The 14330-nt window shown below is 34.1% G+C and overlaps 1 protein-coding gene across 22 annotated transcripts in view; it reads left to right on the forward strand.

Moving 5' to 3' along the window:
- ANKRD36C (ankyrin repeat domain 36C) overlaps positions 1–14330 on the forward strand; it is a 165451-nt gene that overhangs the window by 138591 nt on the left and 12530 nt on the right. For all 22 annotated transcript variants that reach the window (XM_054678581.2, XM_063789626.1, XM_054678585.2 and 19 more), the window contains 4 exons: positions 3347–3560; positions 5936–6119; positions 7249–8163; positions 9568–9720. In XM_054678581.2, the coding sequence (XP_054534556.2) occupies positions 3347–3560; positions 5936–6119; positions 7249–8163; positions 9568–9720 (1466 nt within the window). The remainder of the gene's footprint in view (positions 1–3346; positions 3561–5935; positions 6120–7248; positions 8164–9567; positions 9721–14330) is intronic.

A 14330-nucleotide genomic window follows, 5' to 3' on the forward strand; every position in this document is an offset into this window, starting at 1 on the left:
ATTGTATTATTTTCTTCCAGTAATGTTTTGTAGAATTCACCAGCATAGCCAGCTGGGTCTGGAGTTTTCTTTTAGGAAGGTTTTTAACTATAACTTAACTTTCTTTTATAGATATAGGGCAATTCACGTTATCTATTGCTTCTTGATTGAGATTTGCTAATTTTCATTTTTAAAGGAATTTGTTAATTTTATCTAAGTTGTCCTGTTTACTTACATAGAAATTATAATATCTTGTTATATTTTTAGTATCTGTAGAATCTATAATTATGTCACATTGTTTATTTCTGAAATTAGTAATTTTTATTGTTTCTTTTATTCTGAGCAGCCTGGCTAAATGGAGCTTTATCACATTTATTGATCTCCTCAAGGTGTTTTGTGTTGTGATTTTTTTCTATTGTTTCTTCTGGAACCAACAGTATAACAAAATACCATAGACTGGTTCAAACCATGGAAGTTGATTTCTCGCAGTTGTGGGTTCAGCAGTCCAAGATCCAGATGCTGTTGTGTTTGGTGTATGGTTAGAGAACACATCCTAGTTCATGAATGCTTTTTCTCTGTGCCCTCACTTGGCAGAAGGGGTGAAGGAGATCTGGGGTCTGTTGTATAAGAGCACTAAGCACTAATCCCATTCATTAGGGCTTCGGTCTCATGACCAACTACCTGTAAAAATCCCCCCTCCTAATACCATCACATCTGTGATTGGCTTTCAGCATATAAATTTTGGGGAAGACAAACATTCAGACCACAGCAGATGTTTATTATTTCCTTTCCTCTGCTTGCTTTGGGTTTAAGTCACTCTTCTTTTATCTAGTTGCTTAAGGTAGAAGTCAAAGTCATTGATTTAAGACTCTTCTAATGTAGACATTCAGCAGTGCTAAAAATTTGTATTCAAGTACAGCTGTAGCTGCATTCCACAAATTCTGGTTGACGAATTTTTATTCAGTTCAGAATATTTTCTATTTCCTATTTCTATTTTCATTACCTGTTTGACCCAGGGTTATTTAGATGTGTGTTACTTAGTTTCCAAATATTTGTGTATTTGCCAGAGTTATTTTTGTTATTGGTCTTTAATCTGATTGATTTGTGGTCAGGGCACATACTTTGTATGACTTAAATCCTTCTGACTCAATCCTTTAATTGAGAGTTGTTGTATGGCCTAAAATATGGTCTATTTTGGTAAGTGTTCCGTGGGTACTTGAAAAGCATAGTGTTGTTCAAGTCTATTCTCGCTGATTTTCTGCCTTCTTGTTCTATCACTTATTGAGTAAAGGGTATTGAAACCTCAGATTACCTAGAAATTGTCTGTTACTTTTTGTAGTTCTATCCACTTTGGTCTCATATATTGCGAGGCTGGTTTGTTATTAGGGGCATAAAGACTTAGGATTGTTATGTTTTGTTGATTAACTGAACCTTTTACAATTGTGACATGACCTTTGTTATTTATTGCTGGAATGTTTTTTTTTTTTGCTATGAAATCTACTTTGGTATTAATACAGCCACACCTGCTCAGCTGCCTTTGCCAACTGTTAGCATGTATCTTTTTCCATCCTTACAGCCAATTTGTGTCTTTACATTTAAAGTGCTTTTCTTATAGGCAGCCTGTAGTTGGGTCTTGCTTTCTTGCTGAGCCTGACAGTCTGTATTATAGTTGAGGTTCTTAGACAAGTGTCATTTATAATGTGATTATTGATATAGTTATGTCTGGTAGCTGTGTGATTGCTGTTAGTCCCAACTGTTCTCTGTTCCCCTTCTTTTCCTGCTTTCCTTTAGATTAGTCAACTGTTTTTTATGATTCAATTTTATATATATTTTTGGGTTTATTAGTGATAACTGTTTTGCTATCTTAGTGTTTAGGATTTTTAGTATATAATTTTAACTTATCACAGTTCACCTTCAGTAATATTATACATCCTAGATGGTATAAAAAATGACAATGATACATTTTCATTTTTTTCTGTCCCAGACACTTCCTTCCTGAATCTGTGGGATTATGGTTTGTGTTAAGGTTAGAATATTTTGGGCCATTTTTTCTTTAATTTTTTTTCTGTCTCCTCTTTTTTATTTGAGGAGTTATCTATTAACTGCTTAAAAGTTTCTTGCAGTTTATCGTGTCAAATTTAGGAATTTTTCCTTTGTTATCTCTAATTTGTGTTTATTTCCATCCACTATAGTTTTTATTTATGACAATGTAATTTGCGTCTCTACAAGTATGGTTTGTGTTTTTTTTAAAAAAACCTTCCCTGCCTCCACTTATTATCTTGAGTTTTATTTGGAGTACAGAGATTTACTTATAATCTTTCCATTCTTGCTTTTAGATTTGGGGTAATTCCTCACTCCTGAGGCAAGACCTTTCTGAGTATTCATTGTCCTGTGAAGTATGTGGTATTTTGGCCTGGCTCATGGGAATGGACCCTCTTCCAGTCATTGTGTGAACCCCAGACATCGTTTCTGCTAATTTTCTTTAACTGTTTTTTTTTATTTTATTTTCATTGTTCTTAGGAAGTTTCCTAGCACACAAGCACTTTTCATTACTCCACTAAATACCCAAGAGGGAATCTCTGCACATCTCCAGGATTTGTTTCCTGTACTGCTTTTTTCTCTCCAGTTTTCTGTCCTGTGATCTCTATCTGCTTTGGTTTTACTGGCCTCTCAGCTTCATCACCCCAGCTCTATGTCAGATTTTCTCCCTTTGTCATGGCCTCGAACCTCCGTCAAAACTCTGTCAAAAGAACTGGGATATTTGTAAGGCCTGCTATATTTGTTTTCTGTCTTTCAGTGATCACCTACCATCTTCATTGCCTGAAGTCCACTGTGTTGAAAATCAGTTTAATGTATTTTGTCTGTTTTGTTTTTTATTCATTCAGATAAGATGAAAAATCAGTATCTGTTACTCCATCAGAGCTAGTAACAGATTGCAGCAGAGCTTCAGCACAGCACATGCTGCAAACTAGCCAGAGTGCTTTGCTTTCTTCTTTGCTTAACTGCTTCCTTTTCATCCTTCATTTCTCAGTGTAGCATCTCTTCCTTAGGGAAATCTTCCCTGGGTGAAGTATAGATCAAATTATCTTATGCAATCACATAACTATGTTTTTTTTTTTTACAGGACCTATCTGAGTTTATAACTGTCACCTTTTTATCTTGGTTCTTCACTATACTTTAAGCTAAAACAATAGCAGAGGTGTTGTCTTATCTGCAGACCTTACTATAATATCTTCCACCTTGTAGGCACTCAATATGTACATACTTGTTCAACGTATGAATGAATACATGTTAAAAATGCACAGTCCTTTATATCCAAAAATCTACTCATGTATTTTATCTCTACTTTGTTTTTTCCTGGTTACAGATTGTGTTCACCTATTGAAAATTAAAAAGACATTTTGTTTATGTAAAAGATTAACAGAACTTAAAGATAATCACTGTGAGCAACTTAGAGTAAAAATTCGAAAACTGAAAAATAAGTCTAGTGTACTACAAAAGAGACTATCTGAAAAAGAAGAAATAAAATCGCAGTTAAAGCATGAAACACTTGAATTGGAAAAAGAACTCTGTAGTTTGAGGTATGACCTAGTTTTAAATAAATGTTTGAACTGTTTGTTTTATATTAAAGACGTATAAGGAGAAGTTTTGTAATTGCGAACTTTCCTTCTAGGATTTAACAGGGAAGAAAGCTTCTTAATCTTATGGAGTGTGAAATTATTGGATATAATATCACAAGTTCTTAATTGTGATACTTCTCTAATAATTAAATGCATATTCTTTTAAATCATAATTTTAATGGCTGTATAGAATTTTACCCTTTGGAAATCTCATTATTTAATTGAAGAATTGAATTTTAGGTTTTAAAAAGTTTTTGTAATAATGCTACAAGGAACATCTTTTATATACACATAGTTTTCTACATTTCTAATTATTTACATTGGATAAATTCTTCTGGTTAAAGTATAGAAACTTTTTTAGATCTGTTTTAGATCTTTGATCAATATTTCTAAATTGTTCTTAAGAATGTTTATATTAATTTATAATTCAACCAACAGAGTATAAAACAGATATTTTTCTTTACCTAGAATAATTATTTTAAAAATTATCAGCCGGGTGCAGTGGCTCATGACTGTAATCCCAGCACTTTGGTAGGCCGAGGTGGGCAGATCACGAGCTCAGGAGTTCGAGACCAGTCTGCCCAACATAGTGAAATGCTATCTCTACTAAAAATACAAAAAATTAGCCAGGTGTGGTGGTTGCACCTGTAATCCCAGCTACTCAGGAGGCTGAGGCAGGAGAATTGCATGAACCTGGGAGGCAGAGGTTGCAGTGAGCAGAGATTGCACCAGTGCACTCCAGCCCAGTGATAGTAGGAGACTCCCTCTCAAAAAAAAAAAAAAAAAAAAAAGTATCCAGTTTTATTCTTAATATGTAGGGAATAAAAAGTAAAATGGAAAGTGATTACTGATTAGCTTATTCAACATCTCTCTCTGTGTTATGTAGATAAAATTAATTCAGTTTTATGCTGAAGACATGTATTATTCTTTATTGTTTAATTAAATATTAGATCTTGTGTTGTTCCAAAACAGATTTTACAATTGGTTATAAAGTACATACTAATCAGCAGGATAGACTGAAAGTGTTACCCAAAAAACAATCTTAAAAAGTGTAGGGTAACATATTACATTCTTAACCTAGTCTTGGATTACAGTAATCTGCTGATATATGTTTCATAAAGACATCGAAAATGCTATTTTACAATGTAAATTATGTTTAGGGATACCTGCAATGAATGTTTCATGAAGATGAAAATGTATTTCTAGTGAATGTATCAACTTGTTTATAAAAAGTAACTTTATGTTAATTAACTCTAAATGATTCATCCTAATTGAGGAGTAATTACTGTGTGAAGAAAAGATGATTTTTGTCTTGTAACTTTACTGAATAATTTTCAACATCCTTTTTCATAATATTTGCTAGAGTTACTAGTAATAGAAACTTATGCAGGATGTTCTTTTATCAATACATTTCAACTTATACATGCCCTTTGGATGAGATTGAGGTGAGAAATTAAAAACATGAGAACTAGAAAGAAAAATAGTATTTAAGAACATAGAAACTTTATTAGGATAATAAACCAACATATGAATGTTTTATTTTCTAATATCAACAAAGAGAGTCAAACTCTGTAAGATATTTGAAGAGATTTATTCTGAGCCAAATATGAGTGACCGTGGCCCCCGACACAGCCCTCAGGAGGTCCTGAGAACATGTGCCCAAGGTGGTCGGGGCGCAGCTTGGTTTTATACATTTTAGAGAAGCATGAGACAGCAATCAAATACATGTAAGAAATACATTGGTTTGGTTCAGAAAGGCAGGCCAACTCAAAGCTGGGGCTTCCAGGCTGTAGGTAAATTTAAACATTTTCTGGTTGACAATTGGTTGAGTTTATTTGAAGACCTGGGATTAATGGAAAGAAATGTTCAGGTTAAGATAAATGATTGTGGGGACCAAGTTTTACTGTGCAGAGGAATCTCTCAGCAGACTTCAGAGACAGCAGGTTGTAAAATATTTATTATCGGACACAAAAGGGTGCCTGGCTCTCAGATGAATATCCCCTGGATCTGCATAGAAAGGAAGGAAAACAAAGGGGAAAGGGGGTTCTCTATAGAATGTGGATTTTTCCCACAAGAGACTTTGCAGGGCAATTTCAAGGCATGGCAAGGAAATATATTTTGGATTAAATATTTTCTTCCTTGTCTCATAAGGTTATGCCAGAGTCAGATTGAAAAGCAAGTCACAATATACAGGGTCAAATAAAACCCATCTGATGAGAATCCATGGTTTGTAGGGCATGACTCCCTGGACCCCTTAGGTAGGAATTTGGGTAAGATAAAAAATTAGAGCTTAGTCCTCACTGATAAGATAAATTCTAAGATAAGTATATTTACAGATTTGCCATACAGCATGAAAAAAAGAAAAGAAGAAATGTTGAAGAGTTGCACCAAAAAGTTAGGGAAAAGTTAAAAATCACAGAAGAGCAATATAGGATAGAAGCTGATGTGACAAAACCAATTAAACCGGCTCTCAAATCAGCGGAGGTGGAATTGAAGACAGGAGGAAATAATTCAAATCAGGTAAATTAACGTTTGGTAAAACTTCATATTTCTACTCTTATTAATATGACTTATACCATCTCTTTTGTTTAATGTATATTATTTAGGCCTGAACAATCCCCAAATTTTATTTCATCTTAAAAATGAATCATGGCATTTATAACTATAATTATTTATAATAAATCTTGAAATATTTTATTTTAGTTCAAAGGCCTTTTGAAAACAATGCTATTCTACAATATATACTTAATGATATTGTAAGTATTTTGTTCCTAGTGACATAGTTCAGCATATTTTCCCCTATTTCATATTAATTACATTTTGAATGTTATGGAAAAGGAATAAAAGTTATCACAATAGCAAATAATCTCATGATTTTCTAAGAAGAGCTTTATAGATTTAATTTTCTTGACTTTTGGTGTCTTGAAATAAAAGATTATTTTTGTATGTATATATCTACCTCACAGAAGTTACTGATTTGGTGGAAGAGCACTAGGAATAGAGTCAGAAAAGCTGGGAAAAATCCTGCAGCTTGCTTATATTTTTAACCTTTTGCTATAGAATTATAACTAAATGAGTTCATTGATTTGTGCGTGTAAAAGTGCTTAGTATAATGCCTAGACTTATCATTTATCAATAAATGTCATTCTTAAAACTGACCATAACAATATTAGAAAAGTAGAATATCTATACAATATTTTAGAAAAAGGGAACTTAAAGAATTTGGAAAATGTCATTCATCTGTCCAAATATCTGCCAAGCTAAGGCTCTCACTATAGGGAGAGGTATAGTTTAGATGTTAGAGTGTAAACCCAATTTTTTAATGTGGTCATAGTTATTAATTCTTTATGCCTTGCAATTTGTTGTAATTCAGTAGAAGCCTTTTTTTAATCCTGAAATTTAAAAAAATTATCTAGTGGTTTCTTTTTTGCTTTCATGGATTCACTGTCTTCAATAAACTTTTGAACTTTGGGGAATTTATGCTGTATGAGGTTTGAGGTTTTTGACTCAACTTCTTTTTTCCCAGTTAGATATCCAGTTATGGCAACCTCTCATTGTATAAATGTTCGGGTTATTATTTAATTTCAGAAGCAATCACAATATGTTATCCTATTGGATACTAGTTACAAGTTTGCTTTGTGTTACTTAGGTTTCTGAAACTGATGAAAAAGAAGACCTGCTGCATGAAAACCGCTTGATGCAAGATGAAATTGCCAGGCTCAGGCTGGAAAAAGACACAATAAAAAACCAAAACCTGGAAAAGAAATACTTAAAAGACTTTGAAATTGTGAAAAGAAAGCATGAAGACCTTCAAAAGGCTCTAAAACGGAATGAGGAAACATTAGCAGAAACGATAGCCTGTTATAGTGGACAGCTTGCTGCTCTGACGGATGAAAACACAACGCTCCGTTCTAAACTGGAGAAGCAAAGAGAGAGCAGGCAAAGACTGGAAACAGAAATGCAATCATACCGTTGTAGACTGAATGCTGCTCTATGTGATCATGATCAAAGTCACTCATCAAAAAGAGACCAAGAGCTTGCTTTCCAGGGCACAGTAGATAAATGTTGTCATTTACAGGAAAATTTGAATTCTCATGTTCTGATTCTTTCTCTGCAACTTTCTAAAGCTGAGAGTAAGTTCAGAGTCCTCGAAACTGAGCTCCATTACACAGGAGAGGCTCTGAAAGAAAAGGCTTTGGTTTTTGAACACGTGCAAAGTGAGCTAAAGCAAAAACAGAGTCAAATGAAGGACATTGAAAAAATGTACAAAAGTGGATACAATACAATGGAAAAATGCATAGAAAAGCAGGAAAGATTTTGTCAACTAAAAAAACAAAATATGTTGCTTCAACAGCAACTGGATGATGCTCGCAACAAAGCTGACAATCAAGAAAAAGCAATACTTAATATTCAAGCCAGATGTGATGCTAGAGTAGAAAACCTTCAAGCTGAGTGCAGAAAGCACCGTCTCTTACTAGAAGAAGACAATAAAATGTTGGTGAATGAATTGAATCATTCGAAAGAAAAAAAATGCCAATATGAAAAAGAGAAAGCAGAAAGAGAAGTAAGTATCAAGAAAAATAAGTATTTTTCAAACTTCCTGAAGTAAAATTTAAAGTAATATTTGGTTACAGCTGAATGTTGGATCTAGTTGAATATAAAAAAGGATACATATGATAAATATATCTGCTTAGAAACATTCCTTGTCTCCAGCAAGTCAAAGTTAGAACTGAGAGATGCTTTCCTCTGATTAAAGTTAATGTGTCACTTATAAAATTTTAAGTTTTAAAATGTTAATATAGACTAACATTAATAATGTAGTCTTATACTGCTGAAATAATACTTTTAATGTATTTATGTTGCAACATTTTAAGACCATGATAAATCAGGTATATGGAAATGCTCATACCTAAAATGGTATTTTGAAATTGATTCAATTAAGTGGGGTACTTTGACAGTGAATTTCAGATTTCCTAGATGAACTGAAGTGTATTCCCTATTTCATAATTACTTTTCTTCAGTAGCTTTAAATATGTCTTAGTTGGTAAAATTTTGTTTTTCTTCATGTCAATTTGACTTAAATCTGAAACTATTTCAATCTCAAATTATGTATAGATATGATCATTCTATTCTTTCAAGGCATCTCATTTTACTTCTATTATAATATGGGGAAAATGCAGTAAATTTTAGCCAAATCATGTTTTATTTAATCTTCCCACTGGCATTTATAATTTACTTTCAGTTTTTAAATAAAAAATTTGCTCATAATTTTTATTTCAAGGCTCAATTACTATCATTTGGATATAACTTTGTCCAGGACAAAGAGAGGCATAGCTATCTGTGATTTATTAGTTTGACACTGGATCCCCATTCTCAGACTAGGGAGGATTTCAGACTAACGAGGAGTGGCAGGATTCACGTAGAGTAGGAATAGAGTGAGTACGGAAGAGAGATATAGCAGCTGAGTCAGGGCGGGAGGTGGAGGGCGGGTTATTTAGAGCATCTAAGGCCACTGGAATTTTACTTTTCTTCTGAGATAGACATTTATTGGAAGGATTTAAGCAGATGATTTAATGTGAGGAACTCTGAGGTTGATTTGAGTTTCTAATTTAAAAAAAGAGGGAAATCATTCCACAATGTATAATTTACTACCGTCAGTCTCACCCACATACTCATTTCTTTTTGAGACTTCAGAAGGTTTTTAAGCATTGCAGATTCATCAAGGGAGGAATGACTAGTGGGCTGAATATGTTGTGTGAATAACAATACCAGTTTGGCAGGAAGATAACACCTTCTGTATCCTTAACTGGATTCAGTAATACACAGGAATGTGTACACATGAGGAAAAGAAGGTGAATCAGTCTGTGTGGTGATATTTTTCAAAGCGTATGCTTTAGAGTTAAATATTATTAATGGTTTAATAATAAGGTGATTTGTAAAATCAGTAACAAAAATAACATCTTATCAGGTAGCTGTGAGACAGCTTCAACAAAAACGAGATGATGTCTTAAACAAACGATCAGCAACAAAAGCTTTGCTGGATGCTTCATCGTGTCACTGCATCTATTTAGAAAATGGGATGCAGGATTCAAGGAAGAAATTAGACCAGATGAGAAGTCAAGTATGTATGCAACTTTGCACACCAACAACTGTTAATCTGTAGCTAGTTAACTAATATAAAGTGTTTTGGGGTACTAATTTTAGTGGATGGCTTTCTTTTGTATTTTTATGATAATTAATGTTATTAAAATTTTATAGTGGATGGCTTTCTTCTGTATTTTCCTTATTATTAATTTTATTAAGATTTTATTATAATGCACGTATATCTTAATCTCTGGCTTTCATTCTGCCATTTTTTATACATATATTTTTTTCTTAAATATTTAACCTTAGGAAAGTTGAGAATTATGCATCATTTCTCACAGAAGTTGAGAGAGTTTTTTTCCTGTTAAACAGTCTATTTTTAATGATTTCTCTATTGGCATGGTGAGGCAAGCCAGATTAATTCAGAAGATAATGTCTAATGGAATGTTTCAGAAAATTATCTTCTTTTTAGTCTCTACTTTTCTGAATGTATAAAGAACCTGTGTATACTTATTTCATAGATTTCAGGTTAACTTGTTCAGAAAGGCCATTTTACTGAATAAATTTTTATTTCGATGAAAATCATTACTCCTTTTGTATTGGGCTCAGAGAGCACACTCTGTCTCTATATGAATATGGACAGTTCACATTTGCCAACATGTATCTATTTTCTCTTATTTGTAGAAAAAGCTAAACTAAAAAGGGGGTTATAGAAGGTCAGCAAAGGATGGGTTTGAGATGTTTGGGTTGGTTAAGTGGGCATTTAGACAACAGGGCTTCTCCTTTGGCATGTTTAATGGACACCTTTGCAGTTCAAGATGACGCTTTTAAATTACTTCTCTCCTAATGATGACCTGAGTCCTGCTATTCAATGGGAGAGTCAATAAGATCCTGTAGGATCTTATTTGGAACTGACTTTGTCGATTTTAATTTTGTTCCTGCTTGTTTTTAAATTTTCTTGTTGTTTCCCTAGAAAGAAAAGATGACGCTTAGTTTTAAATATTTAAAAATGTGCAAGTTGCTTTGCTATAATAAAACTAAATGCATACATACAAAAAATAAAATTATAGTTGATGTGGTAGTGTTTGGAATTCAAAATATAAATGCTTAGCCTGATGTAATCCTTTATCTTTCCACATTTTACCAGTTTGTAAGTTTGAGTATTTAACTGATAAAATGTAATTCAAAAGCAAGAAGAATGTTGTGTTTTAGTCCTAGAGCAGGGGTCTGTGAACTTTTCTGTAAAGGGCCAGATAGTATTATTTAAGGCTTTGTGAGCCATAAGATCCTTGTTGCAATAACTCGGCCCTGCAATTACAGCACAAAAGTAGCCATGAACAATATGCAGACTGAAGGGGTGTAGCAGTGTCCCACTAAAATTACTTACAAAAAACAGGTAATGGGATGATTTCTCCTAGATTATGACCTTTTATAAATAAAAAAGATTCTGATAGTCTAAAACATTTTATATATATTTTGTTGATTCATTCATCTACTCATGGACATTTAGGTCATTTCCAAATGTAATTTTTTAAAATTCTTTGTTTTAGTTTCAAGAAATACAGGATCAACTTACAGCTACTGTAAGATGTACTAAGGAGACGGAAGGCGACGCACAAAAGTAAAATTTGAAGCAGCACACAAAATAACTTGAGTATTTATAAAGCAAAGGAGCACTGTAGTATGAAAATTGTATCAGTTATGATAATTAGTATGTCTTTGTGAAGCCAAAAAAGTTTCATTTGTAAGCTATATTGACATACATCATTTTTCTACATTATTCCTAAATTTTGCATATTATTGACAAAACACAAGTAGAAAAATGACACAGTGGCCCAATCGTCTACTTTTGCGATTGCTAAAAATTTGTGTAATTATACCTTCAGAAGTTTGTTTAGAATTTACATGATTTAAAAACAATTATGTGTGAGAGTAATTATTTTAAAATGCACATTTTAGGCTTGAAGTAGAAAATGTCATGATGAGAAAAATTATTAAAAAACAGGATGAACAAATTGAGCGGTTTGAGAAAATCCTGCAGCATTCAAGTTTGGTAAGCTGATTTCTTAATTTCTGTCATACTGAAAAGGAATTTTATTTTTCCAGTAGGATGGGTTAAATATCCCTTGTCCAAAATGCTTGGGGCCAAAAGTAGATTTTTTTCAGATTTTGGAATATTTGCATATACCTAATGAAATATCTTGCGGATGGTACCTGAGTCTAAACATGAAATTCATTTATGTTTCATATATACCTTATGCACATAGCCTGAAGGTAATTCTCTACAATGTTTTACAGTAATTTTTGCAGGTAAGAAAGTTTTTACTGTTTTCCCCAGAGCCTGTCACATGAGGTCAGGTGTGGAATGTTGCAGTTGTGGTGTCATGTCCGTGCTCAAAAAGTTTCAGATTGTAGAGCATTTTGGATTTCAGATTTTTAGATTAGGGATGATCAATCTACAGTACAGATGCACCTTGACTTACAGTGGGTTTACATGATAATGTCTCTTGTTTGACTGAAACATTATAAGTAATATTTGATTTATTTCAGATGCTGCAGGTGTTTGAGAGCTAGATGAAGGTATGTTGCCAAAATTTACGAATTAAATTCCAATCATTGATTTCTGAAATAAACTCTAAGTAGTGAACAATATTCCCTCTCAATTGCTTGGTTAATAAATGCTACATTAAATATTTTTTCTTACACACATCTAGTGAAAGATGTGAAAACATAAACATTCATAGCGAAGGGTATACTTATGCTTTGTTAATTCATCATGTTCCATAGCTTTAAAAAATCGCAAGAAGTCTGTGTATCCCTTTTTTTCTGGCCCTACACTTTTCTTCTGCCACCCCTATAGAACTGTCAGCCTGCACACTGAAACTGTTCTCACAAAACAAAGGCATCGTCAACTTCTCAAGGTTAAGGTAGTGATTTAAGGCTAACAGACCCCACACTCGTGATAATAATTAGTTAAGCAATTACAGGTCACAAGCAGTCACTTGACCAGTGACATTTTAAATCTCTAGTCATTGACTTTGTCATTGGTTTACTTTTGCCCCTGGGAAAAGTTGAAAATTCCTTAGCATGGAATCAAAACTCTCACATCAGTGTGGTTCTTGTCAAGTTATTCAGCCTTATCTTTCGCCACTTACCATACTCTGCACCTTTGTTCTAGCATCCAGCCAAACTAGACTACATGGAGCTCTACAGTGATCGTCTTCACCTCCAGCTGTTTGCATTTACTTCTTCCCTCTATCCTACATGTGTTTTCCTTCCCCTTCAGATATCAACCTATGAATTGCCTCTACCAAAAAGCCTACAATATTGACACAAACCTGGGCTAGTATCCCTTCTATGTCTTCCAATAAGTGCTGTCTTATGCTTGTCATTGTATGTGACTCTGTATGGGAATTGCCTGTTTGTTTTTTCAGATTATAGCATACAGTTGTTGAGGGGTGGACTGTATCATCTTTATCTTGTAATTCCAGTGCTTGTCCTAGTACCTTAGCACATGGTTGCTGAATACATGAATGAAGAGTGAGAAACCAGAAGCTCTGATACTTAACTGCCATGATAATGAATTCAGTGTGCAACTATGGGCAAATTATATTTAATAGTAATTGCATATTGTACATATTTTTCATTCTTATTAACACTGATAAACTTTTCAACATATACTGACTTTCTCTTAGTTAACTGTGAAATCATTTAGATAAAGAATATAATTCTTTTTCATTGTAACTTCTGAATTTAAATCTGAATCCTCTATAGCAGGGGTCCCCAACCCCCAGGTCACAGACAGGTCCATGACCTGTTAGGAACCAGGCTGCACAGCAGGAGGTGAGTGGCAGGCAAGTGAGTGAAGCTTCATCTGTATTTCCAGCCACTGCCCGTTGCTCACATTATCACCTGAGCTCTGCCTCCTGTCAGATCAGCAAAGCCATTAGATTCTCACAGGAGTGAAAATCCTATTGTGAACTGCACGTTCAAGGGATCTAGGTCACATGCTCCTTATGAGACTCTAATGCCTGATGATATGTCATTGTCTCCTTTCTCTTCACGATGGGACCATCTAGTTACAGAAAAACAAGCTCAGGACTCCCATTGATTCTCCATTATGATGAGTTGTATAATTATTTCATTATGTATTACAATGTAGTAATAATAGGAATAAAGTGCACAATAGATGTAATACGCTTGAATCACCATCCTGAAACCATCCCCCAAACCCCCATCTGTGGAAAAATTATCTTTCACCAAACTGCTGCCTGGTGCCAAAAAGGCTGGGGACTGCTGCTCTATAGCTTCTGCACTAGAATCTACTAATGAGTAAAATCTAAATCAATAACTAGTTTTAAAAGCATAACAAGAATATGTGCTGTCTGGCTGCAGTGGCTCATGCCTGTATTCTCAGCACTTTGGGAGGCCAGTGCAGGTGGAGCACTTGAGGTCAGGAGTTCAAGACTAGCCTGGCCAATATGGTGAAATCCTGTCTCTACTAAAAACACAAAAATTAGCTGGGTGTGGTGGTGCATGCCTGTAGTCTCAGCTACTCGGGAAGCTGAGGTGGGAGAATCACTTGAACCCAGGAGGCAGAGGTTTCAGTGAGCCAAGATCGTGCCACTGCACTCCAGCCTGAGCAAC

This window comes from Pan troglodytes, chromosome 12 (genome assembly GCF_028858775.2).
Source record: "Pan troglodytes isolate AG18354 chromosome 12, NHGRI_mPanTro3-v2.0_pri, whole genome shotgun sequence".
Classification (NCBI taxonomy): Eukaryota; Metazoa; Chordata; class Mammalia; order Primates; family Hominidae; genus Pan; species Pan troglodytes.